This window comes from Vombatus ursinus, unplaced genomic scaffold (assembly GCF_900497805.2).
Source record: "Vombatus ursinus unplaced genomic scaffold, bare-nosed wombat genome assembly UNPS02014793.1, whole genome shotgun sequence".
Lineage (NCBI taxonomy): Eukaryota > Metazoa > Chordata > Mammalia > Diprotodontia > Vombatidae > Vombatus > Vombatus ursinus.
In genome coordinates, this window is record NW_020954571.1 from 6941442 (window position 1) to 6968227 (window position 26786).

General features: G+C 36.1%; 1 protein-coding gene across 3 annotated transcripts in view; it reads left to right on the plus strand.

Moving 5' to 3' along the window:
• The window catches only part of TTF1 (transcription termination factor 1), a 33150-nt gene extending 9151 nt beyond the window's left edge, over nucleotides 1–23999 (plus strand). For 2 of the 3 annotated variants that reach the window (XM_027869756.1, XM_027869757.1), the window contains 9 exons: nucleotides 78–295; nucleotides 724–909; nucleotides 2524–2602; nucleotides 3867–3997; nucleotides 5545–5782; nucleotides 6737–6826; nucleotides 12653–12718; nucleotides 16204–16289; nucleotides 23459–23999. In XM_027869756.1, the coding sequence (XP_027725557.1) occupies nucleotides 78–295; nucleotides 724–909; nucleotides 2524–2602; nucleotides 3867–3997; nucleotides 5545–5782; nucleotides 6737–6826; nucleotides 12653–12718; nucleotides 16204–16289; nucleotides 23459–23640 (1276 nt within the window). In that variant the 3' untranslated portion in view covers nucleotides 23641–23999. Of the gene's footprint in view, nucleotides 1–77; nucleotides 296–723; nucleotides 910–2523; nucleotides 2603–3866; nucleotides 3998–5544; nucleotides 5783–6736; nucleotides 6827–12652; nucleotides 12719–16203; nucleotides 16290–23458 lie in introns of those variants that run through there. The other variant, XR_003569782.1, reaches the window with a different exon arrangement.
• Nucleotides 24000–26786: the final 2787 nt, after the last annotated feature.

Below are 26786 nucleotides of genomic sequence, written 5' to 3' on the forward strand. Positions count from 1 at the left end.
CTACATTTTAAGCAGATGGTTAAAAGATACTTAAATAGATGATGTTAATGCAGATTCACACCTTTTCTGTTTCTTAGGTTAGTATCTACAAATGAGGAAAGAAGGAATTTGGAAGAAGCTGACGATTCAGATTTGGAAAATTTGTCTGATGATTTTATAGATCTAGATGTTGACTTGGACACTGCAGTGAAGAAACTCCAAGAGTTTATTCCTAATGTGAAGGAAAGGGCAGCTGCTACAGTAAAGCGGATGTATAGGGATGACTTGAAACGATTTCAGCAGTTTAAAGAACAAGGTGAATTTATTTTGTAAGAAAGTCAGAATCATTAATGAGGGAAAAAATTTGTTAGGCTATGCACTAAAAATCAGCAAAGCTCTGGATTCGCCAGTTAATACAGAGATTAAGAACACCTAAAATGTAGCCTTGTCTTATCCTTTTATTTTTACTTTGCATACTGCCTTACATATAGTAAGACTTCTGATATGGATATGGCATATCCAGACCTTAGTCCATTTTTAGGCCACAGCCTAAATTACATGGCTTAGCATAAATCTTATTTCCCATTTAACCACCTTCACAGTGTTTATTTTTGCTGGTTTCATATATTTGGGAATTCATTAGGGATGCAGCAAAGTCATTAGATTGCTTAAAGAAAGTGATTAAAAGATGGGTTTGAAAAAGAATTTTGGTTTTAATAAGATATTTACATTTTGAAATTCCAGGTATGCCTATTAAATTTGGAAAATTTTCTGCAAAGGAAAATGAACAACTACGGAAAAATGTAGAAGATTTTTTATCATTGACTGGAATTGAGACTGCCGACAAATTGCTGCATACAGACAGATATCCAGAGGAGAAAGCTGTGATCACAGACTTAAAAAGAAAGCACCAATTTAGATGCCACATTGGTAAGTTGACTATTCTGATTTCTTGATTAACGTTCAGCATTTCTTTAAACTATATTTTTGCCAATATTTGCTATAGAGGATTTCTTAGCATATCAGCATCCTGCAGCCTTCCATAGCCACAACACAATTTTATACATTATTTATATTACATACTTATATGTGCATATCACTATACACATGTAATGTCTGTAACACACTAGCTCATTGTCATTTGCCTTGGCATTGCTATGGTTCCAAGGTCTGGTCACTGGCTTTGCTGGTTCAGAAACTGGGCTTTGTCAGTTTGTTTAATGATGGTCATTGGTTTGGTTACTGTTTCACATTGACCAAAGTCACTTGAGACAATTGTATAAATAGTTCTTGTAACTTTCTATTTTCACAACAGGGTGATCATTAAAGACCTGGGTCAGGGCAGGCCAGCTGCTCCTGTTGTCAGTAATTTATTAAACTCTGTGTCTTGGCATCTTAGTAAAACCAGGATTTTTCTAAGTCATTCCCTCTTCTTCAATTTTAAGATTCTACAGTTTTCATTTATTTATCCTGAGAAACAAAAATGGCAAATGACCCTGATATTCAGGCCTTCTGGTCAGAATAAAAAATTTTCTCAATGAGAAAACCCACTTGAGAAACCAAAATAATATCAGCAGGTTGCTTGATGAGTAAAAGTAGATTCAAAGTAAAGGGAGTCAAATGGCCTCATGGGAGAACCTTCTGCACTTACTTCCATTAAAGATCTGTACCTGCCAGTTTAGCTGAACTGATTGTGTGCTGACTGCAGGAAAATATGGAAAATACTAAGAAATTTGTTGTTTTGAATAGACCAGGCAAACTGTACCTTTGATTACTTTCTTTTCCTTCTTATTTTTCCCTCTTTAATCTCTTTGAGTCTTATCATTTTTCTATATCCTTTTACAATGTTAGGTACTCAATAAATCAGTTGATGAATAGTCAGATTTTTGACTTTTAAATACTCATTCTCTTTCATTTTCTCGTGGTAATGATTATGATTAGTTTCTGCAGATTTTTCTTAACTCTTTTCTTATTGCAAAAATTAACACTTTTTCCCTTTTGCCAAATATTTTCCCATTTCCATTCTTTAATCTCACTTGTAAATTTTTTAATATCCTTGGCACCCATATGAAGTTGTAGGAATCCCCTCTGGGGAAATGTTGGAATATATGCTATAAAAGAAAATCTGTCTTTAATTCAAGCAGGATAATTTTGGAACTTTTAGGGTAAAAGAGATGAAAAAGAGTGAACTACTGTGGAATTGTTCAGGTCACCCAACAATTCAGCAAACATTTATTAAATACCTACTCTATTATATACACTGCTTATTTGGACCCATAAATATGATACAGATATTTTACCTCTGATAAGGAGAGGTGAGAAAAGGAGAAACATTGGTCAAGTTGAGCTTTGCAGAGCTTTACTAGCTTTGAAAATTACAATTTGTGAAACATTCTGTAGGGAAGTAGAATCATTTTCTCAGATTGTGTTATAATCATTTCTAGCCTCCTAGACATACCTAAATCTCTGCTGGTTTCATTCTTTTCACTTCCTGAAAATACCTTTTTACCTTCTCTACATAACTACCTTTGTTTCTGATTTTAGGTGAAGGTATTCCCCGGCCTTGGAAATTAGTATATTATAGAGCAAAAAAAATGTTTGATATCAACAATTATAAAGGCAGGTAAGAAAAACTTATCTTAACAATTAGATTCAGAAAGTGTTAAAAGCTTCAGTGATGATACTTTTTTAAAAGCCTACTTCCAGAAGTAGAAATATATTTCCACAAATATTTGTGCATAAAAATACCCCCCCAAATTTTTTTATTTTCACATGAAATATAAAATATTAAGATTTTTAAAAAAGTTTTGTTAATATGTAGTGCTCTCTATTTGAATATGGAGATGTAGTAATAGATACTATTTTATTCTCTGAACACTGAACATTATCCCAATTAAAGATTGTAATTATGATTAACACAATGCTTTTTGACAATACTAACTTTTGAACAGATTAATTTCTTCAGGTGGTTTATTTATGACTAAAAAAATTTAAGGATGAATTTTAGAATGAAATCATTTGTCTTAAGAAATCATCCAAAAGTTCTATAGTGAAAAATTCACCTTTTATATCATAATCTCATTAATAATAGTAGAAAGAACACTAGATTTGAAGTCAGAAGACTTGAGTTTGCCTCTGTGATGATCTTGGACAAGTCCATTTCTGGCCCTGAGTTTCTTACTCTGTAAAATGAGGGTTTGAGTAGGTAAGCTCGAAAGTCATTTGGGACTCTAGATCCTGTCAAGCTATAAAAGGCTTCCTAGTTTAGGATATTATTTGTATTGTTGGGAAATAATTGTAATTACATAGAGAATGTTTTTCTTAGTTAATATAGTATTAATATAATATCAATATAGTTATATTTATTACATGTCTATTATAGTAATTGACAATGATATAGTTGATATTGTAATATTTTTCTTAACATTGCATAATGTCTAGAGTACAGGAAAACTTGTTCAAGTCTCAACTTTTACCCTTATCAGCTGTATGACCATGAGTCATACTTAACTTTTTTTAGCCTAAGTAACTAAGACTGTAAGTTAGAATTAGTGGGGAAAGTTCATACAATGATGAAATCACGAGTTCTTGACTCTCAGACATAAAGTATTAACTTTAACTGAGTGAAATTGTAGAATCTTAGTGTTTGAAGGAATTTTAGAGTTTATCTAATCTGACCCAACTTCATTTTATATTTGTTGAATAAAATTGAGGCCTTAAAAATCCTATCCAAGGTTACCCAGAGCTAGTCATTGGCAGAATTGCAACTAGATCCCAGGTCTATTTTACTTTCCATTATACCATTCTGTAATGGTAAGAAAATATTTGAAAGTCCATTGATTTAGATTTATAAGAGGCTTAGACTGATTGTATTTCTTCTTCCTTAGATATAGTAAAAAGGACACTCAAAAGTTAAAGAAGTACCAGTCCATACATGGAAACGATTGGAAAAAGATTGGTGAGATGGTGAACCGAAGTAGCCTCTCTGTGGCACTGAAATTCTCTCAGATTAGCAATAGTAAGTGATGTGTACTTTCTGCTTTAAAAAGAAATAAGATTGATGAAACTGCATTTCAGAAATCTGAGCTGAATTCTGTAAAATGATTTTATTTGCTCTGTTTTTCATGAGCATTCTTAAACATTGATTTATTTTATTTATTGGTGTAAACTTGATGAGAAATATTGTAAATCTATTAAATTGTGCCCTATGAATCAGTTTGGACTCTTTCCCCTCCCAGCCCCCCATTACTAAGAAATAGTGATAGGAGTGATATGTGTAGAAGTATCTTTTTCTTATTGAAATTTGTTTAATTGAATAGCTAAATATTTAAAACTTGACAGTAGGAATTCAAAAATTTGTTAGTGATTCTTTTGTCCTCGAGTGTAGCAGGGGAGGTATTTGACTGAGGGCTCAGGGTCATTGTTTTGTTTATGTTGGTATGGAGCTTGTTTAGGTGATGAGCAGGTTTTAGGAAAAGCAGTTTTTTTGATCTTCTTTACATCAGAGGATTCTCTGATTTCCTCAGAAAAGGGGGTTTCTCTTCTTTATTGCCTTCAATTAAGAAGGTACCCACATTGTATATATATAACGAGGATTAAGAAACTGTCAGGCAGGGTTTTCCCCCCGTAAAACATTACTGTTGATGTTGTGTACAGCTATTTTTGTATTTAGAACTTATTGACCAAAAAAAAGAGAATGATATTTAAAAATATAGTTTGATTTTCTTATGACGTTATTGAAATGAGTGAACATTGCTGTTGCTGATAGAGTGAGGGAAAATAATTAAATTTTAAAAAATTAAATTTCTGGCTTTAAAATCCTTCAAATTTCATACCGTAACTGTATTTCACATGGTTACCTTCAGTTCTTTTTACTTGACTGTACTTTGATCCTATAACTCCTTAAGGATAAGGACTAGACCTGAGGTTTTGTTTGTATGGAGAACTCCCAGGTCAGGAAACTCCCTCCACCAATGCAGGTCATCATCTTCTTTGCAACTTAGAGGGTTTCATAGAGCACTGGGAGGGAAAGTGATTTGTGGAGGGTACTAAGTCCGAGACTCTAGGACCTAGAGTTGTGTTTTTGTTTAGTTGAGATTGTGAGCCTGTCAGACGAGGATTGGTCCATGATTCTTGATTCTGTCATCCATGCAGGACCGTCACTGGAGCTTCTGTAGTGTTGTATTTATGTCTAAGTTCCCTTAGAGTTTAAGAGAACTGCCTGGGACACTGAAAAACCAGGTGACTTGCTCAGGGTCACACAGCTAGTGTGTTGGTCAAAGAGCCTTTAATTAGAGGTAATCTATCTGTAAGGGGAAGGTACTAGCATTAAAGGGGTCAGGCTTCCTGTTGAAAGTGAGATTTTACCCAGGACTTGAAGGAAGCCAGGAGGTAGAGATGAAAAGAGAAAGTATTCCAGACATTGGGACAGCCACTGAAAATGTCTAGAGTCTGGAGATGGAGCGTGTGTCAGAGACGGAACTGATGCTTAGCTCTTACTGACTTACTTGAGTAAGTCTCTCCCCACTGAGTCACGTTGCCTCTTATCTTTTCATGTGTCCATAGAGATAAATCATGGTCCTTGGAGTAAAGCGGAAACTCGGAGACTGATTAAAGCTGTTGAAGAAGTGGTTCTAAAGAAGCTGTCACCAAAGGAGGTGGAAGACATAGACTCTCGCCTCCAAGAAGACAGTTCCCCAGAATCTTTATCAGTTTTGCGGAAACAGCTTTACAAGGGTATATCCTGGGTAGAAGTAGAAGCCAAAGTAGAAACAAGGAATTGGATGCAGTGTAAAAGTAAGTGGTAAGTTTTAAGATTTTTCTCATATTTCATCACCTTTATTTCTAAATAGAGAATAAACCCTTCTCTCCTTTGTAACAAAGAATTAAAAAAAAAGCAGATTAGCAAAACTAACCAGCATATCACAGTTGAATCCTGACAGTGCACCTCATCATTCCAGCATGACTGTTGAATATAGGTGCAAATTATAAAATAAGTCAGAAGTTTGTAAGGCTTTAAAAAATTTTTTTAGAAGAAAGACTACATATAGGAAATGAAATAAATCCCAAGGACAGATAATAAACTTAAAGAGCCTTAAAATGTATAGGGAAACAAAAATCTTTTTAGAAAAAGCTATTGATTACTCTAAGAAGAAATGGGATGGCAAAGTACTAGGAATATTTCAGGGGAAAATATGATGATGAGTTGTTAGAGATTGAAAAAAAACTTTGTCATCTGAGAATAAGTATTTATATGGCTTCCTTAATTGATAGCTTGTGACTGTGATGACCCTTCTATTCTCAAGTTGATATTTTATTTAGGTTTTGGGGAGAGAGGAGGCAGAGTGTTAAGACTGACCTTATTAGAAACTCTTGTCACTAGTTTAAAGTTTTAACTTTCCCTACTCGTCTTAACAGTTAGCCTTAGGAATAAAGAATACACATATATAACTATACCAGGTCTAGTATGGGTTGGATACCTTACCAGTCAATAACAATGACAATAACTGTCAGTTAAGTAAATATTCTGTTAATTTGAGGTGTAAAAATATTGAGCCCTGCACAGTGTGCAGATTTTTCTGATCCCTGGTAAAAATAGATGGATTTATGTCTGTGGAATAGACCTAGTAAATGATAGAAATTGGCTTAACATAGTGGATGAGAGTGATTTAGTGACCTAAAATTACTAAAATGTGTATTTCCTATGGAAGCCTTTCCCTGAAGTGATAAACTTGTATATTTGTCACTTTTAACATAGGCCTGAAATTCTAACCAAGCGGATGACCAATGGGAAGGTTGTGTACCGTGGGACAAATGCTCTGCGTGCCAAAATCAACCTTATTGAAAGGTAGGAAATTTAAAATTGTTCAAAGCTAATCTCTCTAGCCTTTGAAACCTTTCATAAGGAGATCAATCAAAAAATATTTGTGAAGTATCTACTATATGCCACACACTTTACAAAGTTCTAAGAGATGTAGGTGAGGAAGGAGTGTAGTCCAGGCATGGAGGGACAGCCTGTGCAAAGTGCAGAAATGAGAGGTGCGAGGGCCTGTCTGAGGAACAGCAAGAATGCCAGCTTGACTAGATCATAGGAAGGGCAGTAATGTTTATTAAGGCCAGTAAGATTTATAAAAGGGTTTATGTGCCACACCAGGGAGTTTTTATTGACTCTAAAGGCACTAGAGCTACTATTAAATAAGAGTAACATGGTTACACTTGTGCTTTAGGAAAGTAACTTTGATGGTGGTAATGGATTAGAGAAAGGGAATCCTTCAGGCAGGGAGACCAGTTTAGGAGGCTTTCGCTGTAGTCCAAGTAAGAAATGATAAGAGCTTGGAACTAAGGTGGTGGCCATGAGGCTGGAGAGAAGTTGAATTTGAGAGATGCTGTGAAGGTAGAATTGAAAAGATGTGGCAACTGAATGGATATGGGGGGTTAAAAAAAAAGAGCAGTTAAAGGTGATTCCAAGGTTTAAAATCTGAGTGACTGGAAGATGGTGGTACCTTTGACAGAAACAAGGAGGTTCAGAAGAGGAGTGAAAATGGATTTGTTGAACTTGACATGCATACAATACAGTCAGTTCCAAATGGCCAGTAGGCAACTGGTGATAGTGGGACAGGAACTCTGGGTAGATAAACCCTAGGATTCATTTGCATAGAGATGATAATTAAATCCTTGGTAGCTCATAAGGTCACAGAAAGCCTGTGCAGGAACAGAAGAGACCAGGTCCCATGAGAAAGACTTCTAAAACCCCCACATTTAGAGGGTAGGCTATGCAGGATGATCCAGCAGAGGGGACTTTAGTGGAGTTATTGTATAGGCAGGAAAACCAAGAGAGAGCAGTGTCATGAAAACCCAGGGAAGAGAGAGATTACAGGAGGGCAGGGCTGTCCAGAGCATCAGATACAGCTGAGAAATCCAGAAGGATAAGAAGATAAGGACTGAGAGAAGACCATTCGATTTGGCAACTAAGAGAGCATTGGTATTTTTTTTTCTTTCTTTTTTTTAGTTTTCAACATTCACTTCCATAAGCTTTTGAGTTTCAAATTTTCTCCCTCTCCCGAAGACACTGTGCAATCTGATTTAGGCTCTACGTATACATTCATATTAAACATATTTTACATTAGTCGTGTTTTTTTGTTTGTTTGTTTGTTTTGTTTTGGTTTTGGTTTTGGTTTTTTGATGGGGCAGTTGGGGTTAAGTGACTTGCCCAGAGTCATACAGCTAGTAAGTGTTGTGTATCTTGAGGCCAAATTTGAACTCGGTTTCTCTTGACTCCAGGGCCGGTGCTCTATCCACTGTGCCTCCTAGCTGCCCCTAGTCATGTTGTAAAGAAGAATTAAAACCAATGGGAAGAACCACGAGAAAGAAGAAACAAAACAACAAAAAGAGAGCAAATAGTATGCTTTGATCTGCATTCAGATTCCATAGTTCTTTTTCTGGATGTGGACGGTATTTTCTATCATGAGTCTTTTGGAGTTATCTTAGATCCTTGCATTGGTAAGAAGAGCCAAGCCTATGAAAGTTAGTCAAGTTAGTCATCACACAATGTGGCTGTTACTATGTACAATGTTCTCCTGGTTCTGCTCACTTCACTCAGCATCAGTTTATGTAAGTCTTTCTAGGTTTTTCTGAAGTCTGCCTGTCATCATTTCTTATAGCACAATAATATTCCATTACATTCATATACCACAACTTGTTCATCCATTTCCCAGTTGCTGGACATCCCCTCAATATCCAATTCTTGGCCACCACAAAAAGAGCTGCTATAAATATTTTTGTATATGTGGATCCTTTTCTTATTTTTATGATCTCCTTGGGATACAGAGCTAGTAGTGCTATTGCTAGGTCAAAGGGTATGCACATTTTTATAACGCTTTGAGCATAGTTCCAAGTGAGCACTGTAATCTTGGAGACAGCAGTTTCAATTGAGTGATGAGGGCTGAGAAATGAGAGGGAGGAAATAAACATCTTTTTCTAAGACTTTGGCTGTCCAAGGCAGGAGAAACAGAGTGATTGGCAGAGGATATCATAGGTTCACATGAAGGTGGTTTTTTTTTGTTTGTTTGTTTTGTTTTTTAATGGATATGGAAAGCCTGAGTTTGTAGATACAGAAAGAATGAAGACTATAGAAATGGTTGATTGTGGGGCAATGTGTTGGAAAAAACAGGATTAGGGTGGAACTGGAGAAAAGAAAAAAGAGAATGGGGAATGATATGATTTAGAAATGAAAATGTAAGATGTGTCTGCCCCGTGTAGAACTGAAATGGGTATTTTATGTCCAAACCTCCATTTTTGCCAATAATGATTTCATTATCCCCAGCCTTAATTTTTCTCTTCTATTGGTCTGGTCTGTTCACTACTTCCCAAGCATACCTTCATCCTTTTTGACTCCATAGCTTTGCTCATATAGTTCACTGCTCTTAGTACATCCTCCTCTTCTCCAAATCTTGCCTATCCTTTCAGGCTCAATTTAACATCCCTTCTTTTCTTTGAGACTTCCCTCCCCACTCCAGTCTGTGCTTCTTTCTCCTCCTTTAGAGTCTTTCTAATCAGAGACAGGGTGCTGGAGTCAGTTCAGACCAGGTAGAGCCACTTGTAACATTTTTATTGGGATCATTTACACCTTGGAAATCGGCAAACTCTTCAAATCAAGACTTGATGTATTGTTTTGTTGACTGGGAAGATGTTAATGCAGAATAAACTTTAAAGTGTGTTGAGTGGGATTTTTGAGAACTGCTTGTTTAATATTTACCAGTGCACCCCTACCTATAATGCTTATTTTCTGCACTACTCATTTGATACTGAAAATACATATTTCCTTCTCTTGTTAGAATTATCTCCCCAACTTGATTGTAAGCTTCCCATTTTATATTTTAAAAATATTTACAGGGGCAGCTAGGTGGTGCAGTGGATAGAGTACCGGCCCTGGATTCAGGAGGACCTGAGTTCAAATCCAGCCTGAGACACATAACATTTACTAGCTGCGTGACCCTGGGCAAGTCACTTAACCCCACCTTCTAGCCCAAAAAAAAAAGATACTTACATGTTCCCCACAATTCTTAGAGTTCTTCTCTTCTGTGTATATCTTTTTCTATTTAGCCAATTCTGCTTTTCAAGGTATTCTTCTCTTCATTGGATTTTTGTGCCTCTTCTACCATTTGGCCTATTGTGTTTTTAAGATGTTATTTTCTTCAGTCTTGGCTCCACCCACTCCCTCCCCCCCATTCTTAGAAAGTAGTCCACATAAGAAACATGCAGAAAATAATTTTTTATTTATTTTAAAATAACATACATACATGCATGCATACATACATATATACCCACCCCAAAACTATACCGGAAGAGGGAGGTATATTAAGCGCTATCAGAGAAAGCTTCCTACAGGATGTGGTTGTTGAATAGTATTTTAAAAGAATGAGAAAAACAAGCTTTAAAAGATACAAAGCTGGAGAGCATCCTGCAATAGAGAAAGTTATATGTAAAAACTTTAGTGAAGTTCACAGTTAGGAATGTGGTTTGGTAAACCAGTTAACAGGAAACACCACCCTGGGTATTAAGTGGGGAAGTATAATTAAGCAAAGAGGAGCAAATGATTAGAGATTGTTTATTAATTGCAAGATTAAATGTTTTATTTCAGTTAAGAGGCAGTTGGGACCATTTTAGTTATTTGGGGATGACTAGCCAAAATGTTACTTATGGAAAAAACAATTCTTGCTGCTATGTGTAGATAGATTAAATAATGAGTTGGTGAGTAAGCTTTATAGTGTTCAGTAAATTCTACCATTACTTCCCAATAAATCTCATAAATACCCATTGAAAGGTACTCTCTCTTAAAAAGTAGCAGTTAAGGAAAACCATCAAATACAGCAACAAACTTGGGCAACATTCCTGTAGACCACCACGTCTCAACACAGACGAAGTGCATTCCAGCGTCAGTCATCTGGAACCCACACTGGTCATCACATTTGATCTGAGTTCTGTGGTGTCTTCATTTGTATTATTGGCCATTGTGTCCATTGTTTCAATTCTACTTTCTTCTACATCTGTTCATACTAGTCCTCCCATGTTTTGCTGATTCCATTATATTCATATACCACCATTTGTTCAGACACCTGCTAACTAGTGTGTACCTAAATTTTGTTTTAAACTTTTTGCTCCTACCAAAAAAGTGCTGCTATGAACATTTTTATATACATGAGGTTTTTATTTTATTGATTTCTTTGGGTTAAAAGTCCAGTAGTTGGTTTGCTGGGTCAAAGACTATGAATATCCAATTTACTTTCCTCACATAATTACAAATCGTTTTCCAGAATTGTTAGACCAATTCCCAGCTCCTCCAGTAGTGGATTAATGTTCCTGTCTTCTCACAGCCTCCTCAGCATCGACTATTTCCATCTTTTATCATCTTTGTCAACTTGACAGGTGTGAAGTGATACTTCAAAATTTTTTTTATTTGCATTTCTCTTATTAGTCATTTGGAACATATTCTCACGGATGTTCATAATTTGCATGTTATTTTAAAAGCTGTTTATGTCCTTTGACCACTTATCTATGGGGAAGTGGCTCTTGGCCTTATATATTTGTGTCAGTTCCCTAGGGAATTTGAATGTCAGAGTTTTGTCAGATATTGGATGCCATGATTTTTCCCCCCAATCTATGACTTCTCTTATTCTAGTTACATGGATTTTGTTTATGCAAAAGCTTTTAAATTGTAAATAAATGAAACTGACAGTTTGTCTTTTTGTCCTTAATTTCTTCGTGCTTGTCTGGTTATGAATTTTCTTCCTAACCACAGTTGTGAAAAATAACTTTCATTCACTAATTTTTTTTAATTAATTTATTTTGATTTATCAGCAATCACTTCTATATGCTTTTGAGTTTAAAATTTTTCTCCCCCTTCCCACCCTTCCCAAGATGGTGCACAATCTGATATAGGCTATATATATACATTCTTATTAAACATATTTTCAGATTAGTGATGTTGTAAGTGAAAATTAGAACCAATAGGAGGAACCACCAGAAAGAGGTAACAAAACTCAACAGAAGAGAAAAAAAAATAGCAAATAGTATGCTTTGATCTATATTCAAATTCCATAGTTCTTTCTTTGGATATGGATCATTCACTGATTTTTTTAAATAATATGAATTCTTGGATTTAATCTCTTGTCCATTAGGAATTAATTTTAGTATATTGCATGCAATGTTGCTCTTAACCAGAGGTTCTTAACTTTTTCTTATGGCTTTTTTGACTCCTGTGGCAGTCTGGTGAAGCCTAAAGACCTTTTTAGAATAATATTTTTAAATGTATAAAAGAAAACACATAAGATTACAAAGAAAACTGATTATTTTGAAATAGTTAAAATTTTTTTTTTTTTTTTTTAGCATTCATGAACTCCAATTTTAGAATCCCTGGTCTAAATTAGTAGGCAGACTTATTTTCTAGTTTTCCCATAAGTTACTGAATCTTTCCTTCAAGAGATTATGTTCTTGGATTTCTCAAATGCTAAGCTACTATATTCCTTTGCTCTTGTTTATCTAGTCCATTCCATTCATCTCTCTCTTTTAAACCATTGGTAGGCTTGCTTTATTCTTTTTTCTGGATCTATTGTTTGGTCAGTAAGTGACTTGACATACAATAGATTTGATTAACATAATTTTGATTTCCTCTCAGGTTGTATCAAACAAATGTACAAGAAGCTAATGAAGTTAATTGGGAACACCTTGCTGGCGCCATTGGGTAAGAACATTTGTTTGATGTTAGGCTTATCAGAAATAATATTCATGTAATATAAATGTTTCATTCTAAAGAGGTGGCCTGTAAATTTTTAGGGACAACATGAAACTAATATGTAAGATTTTTAGAGAAGTACTGGTAAATTCACTTCATATGAAAAGGGAATTTTAGGGGCAGCTAGGTGGCACAGTGGATAGAGCACCGGCCCTGGAGTCAGGAGGACTTGAGTTCAAATCCGGCCTCAGACATGTAACACTTAGAGCTGTGTGACTCTGGGCAAGTCACTTAACCCCATTGCCTCGCTAAAAAAAAAAAGAGAGAATTTTACATACTATAAAACCTAACCAGTAAGAGATGAATGAGTTTTCATTTTGCTCATCTCTATGACAACAAACATTTTTTACTTTTCTTTTGTGTGACTGATCATAATATTGACCAAACCATGCTGTTGTCAGACCTGTAAGGCCTTTCATTTTTCTTTTCAAATGAAGGATCTGCTTTCTCTCCCTTCCCCCTTAACCCTTATTACAAACATGTGTAATCATACAAAACGAATTGGCCGTGCCCAGGCTAAACTTAAAAGTATGTCAGGTGGGCTTTCGGAGAGCTGGTTGTTAAACACTTAGCAGCCCAAACCTGCCTATAAAACTCTCTTTACTCATTTGACACTCAAGCACACACTCCACCTTCTTATTAGACTTGTCTCCCCAACTTAATTATAATATTATTAAGTTCTCCATTTTATATTTCTAAAATACTTTTATGTCCCCTGCAGTTCTTAGGAGAGGACGATCAACATGACAATCAGTAAATATTTGTTGATTGATATAAAATAATACACACATAGCCAAACTGGACAAGGAAAACCAGGTGTAGGCTGAGGAGGCTTCCTGGAGGACGTCTTTGTTGAGTGGGGCTTTAAAAGAAGGAAAGCCTCCAGCATATCTTCATAGAACTTAGCAGCTGCCTGAAGAGTGACGAGCTTTAGCTTGGTCAGCCACTAACCACTCACTGGTCTCATATCTCCCTGCTCTCTTCACTGTCCTTGCAGCAGCCATCATTAGTGACCACAGCTGAGCCCATCCAGACCCTTAGCTTGGGGAAAAGAAGGGAACAGGCATTTAGGAAGTGCTTACATATATATATATATGCCAGACACTGTCCTAAGCCCTTCTACAATTATCTCATTTGATCCTCACAACAACCCTGGGAGGAAGGTTCTGCTATTATCCTCATTTTATAGGTAAAAAATTGAGGCCAAAAATTTTTATTTTTTTTTTTTATTTTATTTTATTTTATTTATTTTTTTTTTTTTTGAGGCAGACAGCGGTTTGGTGACTTACCCAGGGTCACACAGCTGGAAGGTGTCTGAGGCTGGATTTGAACTTAAGGCTTGACTCTGGACCAGCACCTTGTATACTCTGGCACCTCCTAATTGCCTCTGGGCAGCTTTGGAACACCACTACTGCATATGCCAGCCTCCTCTACTGTTGCTGCCATTACCTCTAGACTGGAGGCCTGCGTTTGGGGCAAAATTGCCAAGAGATGAGACTGCTGTAGGGTTTGTGTACTCAGATGCTCTTTTTAAAGATTCTCACCCAGGATGGAAGTGTAGGGGCTGCTCACAAGTCCAGTTCTACTCCAAACAGCATGGGAACTTTGACCTCCATTTCTATCCTGAGCTGGTTCATCCCTCCTTAGGCCATTTGTGGTCTTTCTCTACCTCCAAGCTCACCATGTGAATGCTCAACTTAGTACAGACCCTCAATCACCTTAGCCTACTGCAGTTCATAGCTGCAGAGATCTGCCAGCCTCAGCCTTCCCAGTGGCTGGGATTATAGGCATACACCCCATCTGGCCACAACTGCTTCTCCATGTGGGGCCACTCTGACCTCTGCAGCCTATCCATGAGCAAAGATCTGGCAGACCTTTGCCTTTTTTTTTTTTTTTTTTTAAAGCAGAGGTACTTGATTTCTTAGAATATAATTTTTTAGTCCAGAGGCAACATGATTCCCAGTAGTAATATATAAGAATAGGAGGAAAAGCCCGATCTATTCCACTATGTCTCTACATGTTTATTATTCAGTTGAAATATTTACCAGATTCTTATTTTATTGTTCCAAAAAATCTAGAATACATAAACTTAACGTTGTTAAATATACACAAAGCACTTAAAATATTTGTCTATTTCTTCTGGCGGTGCTACATGGCATCAGTATTCACCAAATAGCCATCATTAACCTGTTTAACTACAAATGATTCTCTTCTTAAAGACTTCATAATATCTGTTTCACATTTGATATTAAAATCAGAGTTTTAGAATTGGAAGAGATGTCAGCAGCCGTCCAGTCAGACTCTAAAGGCCTCTAAGTGTTGGGAATTTTGTCCCGCCATCAGCCTTAACTTGGTCTCTTTGTAACTTCTACTCATTGCTCCTAGTTCTGCTCTTTGACCAGACAGAATAAGTTTAGTCTCTCTTCCTTAGGACAAGCCTTAAATTACGTGAGGATAGCTATTTCATTCACCCTGAGTCTTCTCCTCTGGATTTTTTCTACCTTGCCATAGCAACCTGTTCATCCTGGAAGCTCATTTTGCCCCCGGGGACTGGAATGTGTAGCCATAGAGATCTGAGGGACAAAAATTTAAGTTTCCAAGTAAATAAATTTATTAGCAAGGCTAGCAGTTTCTAATAAATGGATCCAAGACCTCAGTAGGTACAAAGACACCCATGGAGGACTAACAGAGCATCTTTATAGTCTATTAATGAGGAACATAGCAAGTTTACATAATCTTGGGCAACACAGGCATTCCTTTATTCTGATTGGACAGTAAATTGATACATTTCTGTCCACCACCTCTGGATTACTTCTGCCATGTGCCTCCTTCAATTCCTGCTGTCATGCTCCTGAAGGGAAGTGGCCGGAAATCATGGAACCAAGCTAACTGGGTGCAAATTTATGTTACCTAAATTCAGCTGGGACCTCACTTCAGTAAGACAGTCCTTTTATTCCTCTCTAATTGATTCTTTGTCTCACTCTCCACAGAAACTTTTCACATCGTTTCTTTCCTCAAGCTTTCCACACCATCACCTTCCCCGTCCCTATCATTTGACAACCTTTCTACTTCCCCAGACGCCGTATTCTGACCTATCTTGTCCCCTGAGCTTCAGTCTTGTGTCTGAACTGCCTATTGGACATTTCGGTCCTTCCCCCACGACTTCAACTGTCTTCCAAACTTCTTTATTTCTTTTGAAGGCACCATCCTTCCATTCTACCAGGTTCATATTTGTGGCATTATGAGACAGCTGGTGGCATAGTGGATGGATGCTGGGCCTGGAGTCATAATAGGTGTTTAATAAATGTATATAATGCATGTATTACAACAGTAATGATGATACCAATAATATACTTTTTTTTCATAATATTGAATTTGTGAGTTGGTAAATGCTAAATATAGATATATTCTTCCTTTTTATTTTTTCTTTTTAGAGATGTTCCTCCATCCTATGTTCAATCTAAATTTTATAAACTGAAAGCTACCTGTGTCCCTCTTTGGCAGAAGAAGACCTTCCCAGGTCAGTAGTCTTAATTTTGCAATATTACTTCCCTTTGTGGCCAGGAATGTTTGGTTTAGATCAATGATTCTCAACTTTTGAGCTGTGAACCCAGACTACAGATTCACATCAAGCATTACCACTTTGTTCTCCATTTGACCCAAAAAAATGTGCAACATGAATAATGCATTTTATATGATCAATCATTCATTTATGCTAATAGGAAAAAAACAAATTCTTATTAGTCTTGGTGAGTTAGTAGTTTTTTGTCATGCTTTTTCTCAACAGATACTAATATAAATATCATCTACTATGGGGGAGAGGGTTTGTGAAGTTTGTTTTTTTTTTTTCTGGTGAGGCAGTTGGGGTTAAGTGACTTGCCTAGTGTCAGGTGTCTGAGGCTGGATTTGATCTCAGGTTCTCCTGACTAGAGGGCCAGTGCTCTATTCACTGTACCACCTAGCTGCCCCTGTGAAGTTTTTTGACAGTAAAAAGAGATCCTGAGGCAGGTAGGTGGCGCAGTGGATACAGCACCAGCCCTAGAGTCAGGAGGACCTGAGTTCAAATCCAGCCTCAGACATTTGACACTTACTAGCTGTGTGACCCTGGGCAAATTGCTTAACCCCATTGCCTAGCAAAAAAAAGAGAGAGATCCTTTTTGCTTGAAAAAGATTGAGAACCATTTGTTTAGATGACATTCTATCTTAGGGTATGTAACAAAGCAATTTAAAATCTTTACTTAAATGTCTGGTGTACTACAATATATCAGTAGATCTGATCCATACATCCTCAGTGAGGTCTTTTGTGGCACTTCTTGAATGCAAATCATTTAACTTGCTACAGTTTAACTATACCCAGCAGGCATCTTTCTGTGCCCTTTGGGCCAAGAACTAGGAGAACATTGTACACAGTAGTAACAGTATTGTAACGATAATTAACTGTGAAAGACTTAGCTACTGGGATCAAGACTGATCCATGACTTTGAAAAATGCTGTGTACCTCCAGAGAGACAACTGATGAACTTGAGTACAGATTGAAGCATAATTTTTTCACTTTTTTTTTTTTTTTTTTTGCAGCATGACTAATAAGGAAATGTTTTGCATGATTTCATAAGTATAATAGGTATCACTTCTTGCCTTCTCAGTGGGTAGAGGAAAGGAGAAAATTTAGAACTGAAAATGAATTTTATTTTAAAAATAAAGTAACAATATGAAAAATAAAAACAGGACAAGAAAAATAAAAATTTCCATTAATAAACTATACTTAATATAAAGAAACAGTCATAGTAGACATCTCCCTGGAAAACCCTAACGTGTTGGCTAAGTATCAGAAGGCATATAGAAACATAGGCTTTTAGAATTCAAAGGTACCATAGGTATCATCTAGTCCAGCCACCCACTGAATGTAAGCACTCATTGTTGCTGACAACTGGTCATCCTGTCTGTGAATACCAGTGCTTTATGAGGCAGGCAGCTTGTCATATTGTTGGACAGCTCCAGTTAGTGCTTTCTTATGCTGATCAGAAACCTGCCTATGACTTTCTATGATTTGACTCTTGTTTCTTTAAGAATTGTCCCAAATTTGGCCTTTTTGGAACAAGACAGAAGTCAATTCCCATTTCCATATAAAATTCCTTTTTAATAGTAGATGACAGACATCATGCTTCCCTTCAGTTCCCCCTGTATTTTTTTTTTTTTTTCAGGCTAAAAACATCCCAGGCCAAAAAAAAGAAAAAAGGTCTACTTAACTGGTCTGTAGTTTTGAGACTGTACTTCATGCCCCATTTGAAAATGGGATCGTATTTCCTATTTCCAGACCGTTTACACATTTCTTTTGCTCCAAAATTTGTGAAAGATCACATCTGCAAGTTCTGTCACCCTGGGGTATGATTTGGTCGAGGCTGGAGACTTGGGCTCCTTTAAATTTCTACAAATAGTGTTCTCGCTATCTCATCACCCAGCTTAGGCTACAGTTTCTTTTCCATGTTGTTTGTTCTCTTTGTCCTTTATATTTTAAAAATCATTCTATCCCATATTCCACTATAGATTACAAATAGAATATGTGACCTTAATATTAAAGCTCATACTAAAAAACAAATTAGAAGAAAGCAAACTGTATACCTCTCATACCTATGGGTAGCATATGTGTTCTTAACCAAACAAAGAATAGAGGCAATTACAGAAAATAAAATGAATAACTGTGATTATATGAAACTGAAAAGATTCTAAAAACCATTTTCCTTAGTGTACAAGACAGCAAAAAATTGGGAGTCAAGTAATTCTTTTTCTAGGTTACCTATGCAGCTGTGCCCAGTGTTCCTGGTTCTTCATGATAGGAACTCTATGATGAAAAGAAGATTTCTTGGTGAAAAGAGGATTCAGGAATAAGCAGTTAGGATGACCTCAAATTATAATTCCTTTTAGGTTAATTTAACCTGTGATCTTCTCCCACTCCATCAGTGTTGGTCCTTTTATGAAGTTCCTCTAGGTATTCTATGATAAGACCTCTTAAAGTATTTTAAAAATGCATATTTATGGATATCTTTTATTTGTTTACATCATCACTTCCCCCCAGTATTCCTTCCCCTACATCTCTGGAGAGACATCCCATATGACAAATAGTATTTTTTTAAAGAAAAGAAGAAAGAGAGAAGAAAAAATCAGAACTGATGAGGATATTTTTAAAAAGTCTCCAAATATGTGCAATGTATAATAAACTTGTAGACTTCCCATCTCTGCAAAGGGATGGGATGTGGGGGTATCTCCTCCTATATCTTTTTGAACCATACTCATTTTTTATAATTTTGCAACATTCATTTTTAACCTTTGCATATGTATGTGGTTCTTTCCATTTACATTGTTTACATTGTCATATCATTGTGTATTCTGTTTTTTGGGCTCTATTTCCTTCATTCTTCATCATTTCATGTAGATCTTTCCATGCTTCTCTGTATTCATCACATTTGCCATTTCTTACAGCTCAGAAATATTCAGTTTTATTCATATACCACAATTTGTTTAGCCTTTCCCTAATCAATAGGCATTAATTTTGTTTTAATTCAATTTTATTTCCAGTTCCAAATTTTCTCCGTCCCCTCTTCCTCTTCCCCATCCTTTGAGAAGACAAGAAAAACAAAACCTATTACAAATATATATTAATATAAAACAAATGTCCACGTTATTCATGTCCCTTAGAAGAGAAAGAGAAGAAATCTGCATTCTCAGACCATCAGCACTGTATCTGGAATTGTGGCTAGTATGTTTTATCATGAGTCCTTTGGAATTTTGGTTAGTAGTTGTGTTGATCAGAGTTCCTGTCTTTCAAAGTTGATTATCTTTACAATGTCACTATTACTGTATAAATCGTTCTCCTGTTTTTGCTCATTTCACTTTATATCAGTTCATACAAGTCTTCCTAGATTTTTCTGAAATCATTCCTATCATCGTTTCTTACCACTCAATAGTATTCTGTCATATTTGTATACTATAACTTGTTCCCCAATTGACAGACACTCTGTTAGTTTCCAATCCAATTAGTTTCCAAAAATAGTTGCCATAAATAGTTTTGTATATATGGGTCCCTTTCCTCATTCTTTTATTTCTTTAAGGTATAGACCTAGTAGTGGGGTTGCTTTTTGGACATTGTTCCTAATTGCTTTCCAGAATAGTTGAACAGTGCATTAGTATACCTGTTTTCCTATGTCCCCTCCAGCACTTGTCATTTTCCTTTTTTGTCATCTTACCCAGTCTGATGGTGGTACCTCGGAGTTGTTTTAATTTTCATTTCTCTATTAGTGACTTAGAGCATTTTTTTTTATATGGCTATTGATAAGTTGGATTTTCTTCCTCTTGACCATTTAGTGATTGAGGAATGGCTTATTCTTGTAAATTTTACTCAGTTCCTTTATATATCTTAGAAATGATACTTTTTATCAGAGAAACTAGCTATAAAGTTTTTCCCCTCTATTTCCTTATTTTTAATTTTAACTGCATGAGTTTTATTTACAAAAACTTTATGTAATCAAACTTATTCTTTTTACTCCCATGAATCTCTTGATAACTTGTTTCATCTTAAACTCTTCCCCTATCCATAGCTCTGACCAATAATTTCTTCCATGCTCCATTAATTTGCTTAGGATGTCACCCTTTATGTCTAAGTCATGTAGTATTTTGAACTTATCTTGGTGTATGGCCCGAGATGTTGGTCTCTATTTCGTTTCTGCCAGATTATTCTCCAGGTTTCCCCAGAAGTTTTTGTTGAATAGTGAGTTCCTGTTCCAATAGCTGGGATTTGAGGGTTTATCAAACAGTAGATTACCAAGCTCATTTGCTTCTGTATATTATATAACCTAATCTATTCCACTGATCAACCTATTTCATACCAAATTGCTTTGACAATTACAGTTTTGTAGTATAGTTTGAGATCTGGTACTGCTAGTCCATTTTTTTTTTCATTGATTCCCTTGATATTCTTGACCTTTTGTTCCTCCAGATGAATTGTTAATTTTTTCTAGCTCTATAAAATAATTCTTTGGTAATTTGATTGGTGTGGCACTGACTTATAAATTAATTTAGGTAGTGTAGTCATTTTTATTGACTCAGCCTACCCATGAGCTATTAATATTTCTCTATTTAGCTCTGTATTTATGTGAAGAGTGTTTTGTAATCTTGTTCAGAAAGTTCCTCTGCATGGGTTTTGGCAGATAGACTCCTAAGTATTTTAAACTGTCTGTAGTTATTTTAAATGGAATTTCTTTTTTCTGTCTCTTTCTGCTGGGCTTTGTTGGTAATATACAGAAATCCTAATGATTATGTGGGCTTGTTTTATATCCTACAATTTTGTTAAAGTTGTTAATTGGTTCAAATAGCTTTTTTGTTGATACTCTAGGGTTCTCGAAGTCAACTTTTGTTTCTTTGCCTATGTCTACTTTGTTTAACAAAAAGTACTGCTGTAAATATGAGGTGTAAATGGGGAATTTCTTCTTGTTGGTGGTCTCCTTCGGGTATAAACCTGGTAAGGAGTCTCTGGTCAAAGGGTCTGAACATTTTGGTCCCTTTATTTGCATAATTCTAAATTGCTTTCCAGAATTGTTGTACTGATTCACAACTGCACCAACAATGCATTTATTTTGCCTATATTCTCACACTCTCCCATATCAACTTGCCATCTTTTGTCATTTTTGCCAGTTTTCTGTGTATGAGGTGAAACATCAAGGTTGTTTTGATTTGTGTTTCTCTGATTATTAGTGAGTGGAGTTTTCTTTCATATGTTTATTAATAGTTTGCAATTCTTTTGTTGAGAACTATTTGTTTATATCTTTTGATCACTTTCTACTGAGGTATGATTGATTTCTTTACAGTATTAATAGTTTTGAAGGGTGACTACAAAGTAATGCATCTGATTTTTCTTTTAAATGAAAATAACCTATGCTTAGATATCTAAGTGAATATTTTCTTTTAGAATAATCACCTTGAAAAACTCATTTGGGATCTAGACCCCAAAAAGGAAAAACCCTGGGCTTTCCCACTGGGCCAAATCTCTGGCTTTCCCCTGAGGCTATAATCCCATCAACTGGCCTTTCATTGTGGATTTCCCTCTGGCCCCAGGCCACTTCCCACCTTTAATCCTTTCTGGGCTCCATTCTCTCTTGGCCGTATGGTCCTGGTCCCTGGAATTCTATTACCTCCTAGATTACTTGGCCACTCCTAGATTCCTCCCATAGTCTTAATGTATATAAGGTCCTTCTTGTCTCCATTAAGGTATTTAGATTCTTATAATTTAGCCACTGCCTTACTAATGTTCAGACTCCTTAAGAGTCTGCCCAATATGATGGATGTTCTAATAAACCTTGTCTTTGGCTGAAAAAAAACCAACTATCATTTTTCCAGTGTTGCTGCCATCACTCAAAACATTTTTAGAATTCTTCCTTTCCAAGTATATTCATGTATTTATCCTCATTTATGGCAAACTTTTATGCTTTGAGGGTAGATTTGGTTTTTTGAAATGGCCAGAAGGCATTAGGAGCCAAATCTAGTTACTAACTAGTTTTTGTTTAAAAAAGAATGTGACCATAAAGGAAAAATGTTGATTTTTCTCACCTGGTGGCTTATGTATGTAACACCTTTTCTATGAAGGCATTACAACAATGTTTTTGAGCAGAACTGGAATGATTCCAATAACTATGGTTTTCCAGTGTAATTGTTTTGAAGAGTAACATTCATTTAAATACATGCACTAGAATGGAATGTTCATATTATAAAAATCAGTCGTATAACTTTATGGTCACTTCCTATGAATATTACTACTATGAGAGTATAGTGCTTGGAGAACAACAGTCATTTGATTATGTATTTTCTGTTATGTTTATTTGAAAATCAGTCACTGATATAGTTAAATCACCTATCACCTGATACAGCTTTTATTTAACATGAATTGATTGTAACATTTTTTAAACTACTTCATTAATGTCTCGTTGAATATAGTACTCAAAACAATTAAAAGATAGAGAGGAGGGCCTTTAGTATGCTAAGTAGACTCCCTATGGAAGATCTATGAAAAGCACCATGTTACTATTGGAAAGAGCAATGGATTTGGAGTCAGGACCCAGACTGAAATGCCTTATCTGCCACTTAGCACCTGTGTGTCCTTGGACAAATCATCTAATATCTCAGGGTTGCCGTTTCCTCATCTGTAAAATGAGAGGGTTGGATTAGAGAATTCTGAGGTCCCTTCTAGCTCTAAATCCGTTTTTATGGTTTTATGAAAAAATGGACAGAAACAAGAATTATAAGAGGCTGAGAAAGTATGGAGGAGTTTGTGCTGGTGAAGGGAGACAGCATCCAGTTATCTTGGTAGACTGTAAAATATATCCAGAATGATTTGGATCCAAGAGATATTAGTGTCTTTTGGTTCCATGCACTATTTTGAACCTAGAGACACTAATATCCCTTTGAATTTAATGTAGAATTAACTTAGAATTAGAAGCTTCCACAAAATAATAACAACAGTAGCCAGCATTTATGTAGTAATTTAAGGATCTGCAAAGCATTTTGCAAATATTATCTCATTTGATCCTCACAACAATCCTGGGAAGTAGGTGCTACTATTATCCACATTTTACAAATAAGGAAACTGAGGCAGACAAGGATTAAAGGTTTAAGTGACTAAACTGAAGTTTTACTTCTCTTTAGAAATCATAGACTACCTCTATGAGACCAGTCGCCCATTACTGGAGCAGAGGTTAAAGAGGAAGCTGAAGAAGGAAGGCACAACTGTCCAGGAGCCTGAGGTGCCAAGGCAGTCGTTTCGATTCAAGGACATCTTTTTTTGTGAAAGTGACAGCGAAGAAGAAGATAGGGAAGAAAGCAGCTAAATCTGGGTCACACACAAGTTCCTTTTTTATATTTTTAACTTATTGCACTGCTCATGGTCTTTTAGTCATTTTCAGAATTGTCATCCTTTGAAGAATGGACAGTGACCAGGGAAGGGTTGGGGGGTTTTGTTTGTTTAATTCTGCCTTAACATTATTAGAATTTCGAGGTAGAAAAGACACTTTAAAGTGTCTCCTAACCCTCTCATTTTACAGGTGGAGAAACTGAGGTCCCAAAAGGTAAGGTAACATTACTGAGGCAATAATGAATTTAGGAGAAAAGGAACATTTACTATCTGTGTAAACAGACTTAATTTCTTCATGTGTAAAATGAGAATAAGAATACTTGCACTCCCTACCTCCCAGGGTTGTTGTGGAGAAAGTACTTTGTAAAATTGTCCATTGCTAGCTATATAAAATGACTTTTTAATTAGTGTTTGGTGTCTTGATTTCATTCTGATAAGGTGACTTTTTACTAAAAAAAAAATCTTGTAGTTTAGATCATTAAATAGTTTGGTATATTTGTATCTTAGGTTATCATGAAAATACTATTTGTATTATTTTTAGTTTGATATCCCTCACAAATGGAATGTGACCAATTTCTACTGCTAATGAGTTAAACAATATCTTCAGTTTCTTTTTAAATGTATAGATGGTTCCTTGTATATTTCATTATAGTTAATAAAACAAGTATAAAATCTATTAGATGAAGATTTTTAATCTTGTAATGAAAGTGCATGTATGTTATTTGCCTCTTCATGTACCGCATTAAGATAAATAAAAAATAGGGTTTTATATATATGTCTCTGTATATTATGTATACATATACACACATATCCTTGAAGGGCAGTGATTTAAATGTTAGAAAATCACACATTTTGAGAATTGGACAGGACTTAAGTGGCCGTTTAGTCCAATTCATACATCTCCCCTCCCCAACTGGGGCCAGCAGCAGCCCACCACGGTGCCTGCAAGAGAGTAGCCACCAACAGGGCCCCTTTTCCCCCAACCATCCTTCCAATGCTCCCTCCACACTATTCTTACCCCTATAGGAGAAATTCCTGTTCCTTCTGCCCATTGCCAGCTTCCTGTGGCTGCTCACACTGGAGAGGCTGGGGCTCATAAACTACAGCCCTTCTGGATAGTAAGATTGCGAACCACCAGACAATAGTCTGTGACTATTGTGACTCTGTGACCTGCCACTTGCCAGTTTGGACAGACTGAATTGTGTGCAAAGGGGAGTAATATATAATAGGGTTGGAAAGTTGGATTGGAACCAGGTGGTAATGAGTGATTAGCAATAGACCTTCTGCATATACATTACTTAATTTCCACCCACTTTCTGCATATAGAACTTCATACTGAGTAAACTATATTCCGCTCTCATCTTGGCCCCATGACACCCACAGGCATCATTCTACCCCATCCCCCTAAATGCTGTCCCTATGTATATCTGGTTTTCTATGTATATGATAGTATAAACCTATTCAGGTTTATACTCTTCTTTTAATTCTCTTTTAATTAATACTCTCCTTTTAATTCTCCGGTACACAAATGGCTGTGATCTTATTAATCATAGTAATATTTCCTCCAGTAATGCATGTGCATCTTCACCTGTCTATCATTTGTTAAGCACTTTGCTAGGTGCTACCAAAGCATATACATAATATTCTGTACCTTCTAGGGGCTTATACTGGGTCAGTAAGAAAAGAAGGGTCAGGAGACACAACATGCAATACAAGACAATTTAAGGGCTCAACCACCAATAAGTGAAGAATTCAGAACAAGCTTCCTATAGGAAGTAGTACCTGAATTAAGATTTGAAGGAAGCTATGGGTTCTAAGAGGTAGAAGTAAGGAGAATGCGCATTCCAAATCTCTTTAATGCCACAGAACTAGAAGATGGAATGCTGTGTTGGACAACATCAAGTTGACTGGTTTATGTGAAATGGAGAATGTGTGAAGTGGATTCATATCCAGCAAGGGAGGCAGAAGCCAGATTGTGACAATTTTGGTGACAAGGAGCTGTTTTTCAATTAGCATTTTGTAAAATGTTCTTCAAAATTTGGTCTATTATTAATCCTGCCTAACTCTTCTCACCTTAAAAAAAATACAGTACCATAAGAAACTTAACAAGTACAATAAAAACAGAGTCTCCAGATGATGGGAGGGGGGCAGGAGGTGGCATTAAGGGAAGAGGAACAGAATAAGTATTTATTAAATGCCTACTACGTACCAGGTACTATGCTAAGCTTTTTCCTTTTTTTTGTGCTAAGCTTTTTTGTTGTTGCTTTTTGGCTAGGCAATGGGGTTAAGTGACTTGCCCAGGGTTTTATGCTAAGCTTTTTACAGATATTATCCCATTTGATCCTCACAACCACCCTAGGAAGTAAGTATTATTTGTTCTCCCCAATGCAATTGAAGAAACTGAGGCAGACAGATGTTAAGTGACTTGCCTACAGTCACACAGGTATTAAGTGTCTGAGGATGGATTTGAACTCGGGTCTTCTATCTCTATAGATGACATTTTACTTCCCAACTTCTTTCACTGTCATGAACCCACCTTCCAAAAGTATTGGAAAAGCCACAGAAGCCCAGACAACACAACTTCCTTTTTTTTTTTTTAAACAAAAACAATAGGAAATTACAATCCTAGTCCCTCCCTAGTGATAACCCACTCAGTTTCTAGTAAGTATATGTATCCACAGATGTCCCACATGAGACATTTCTAGATATCCTCTAGTGATCTCTTTTCATGGTTACTATTAGATTGTCAGGAATGCTGACTATATTCCTCTCTTTTAGCTCTGATAATACGTTTGCAAAACAAAGATAACAGTGACGGCAAATGTCACTGAGAAGCCTTCTACTCCAATCCTTGGGTGGGGAGAACCAGAGCTAAATTAGGGCTGCTTTACAGCAATTGGAATGTAAGGGATCTTTCTGAAAGTTTTAAAATGAAAAAGTTTCTCCTATGTATTTCAATTCCTATATTTGGAGTCAAAGGCCTCCAAAAGAATGACTATCTGGTAAATCAATAGCCACACAAAAGAGGAGAAAAAGATAAAACTCATACTTAAGATTTATATATCCCAATGAGGTTTATTATAGGCTATTTTTACAGCCAGCAAGAGGTAGGAGGGATGTTGT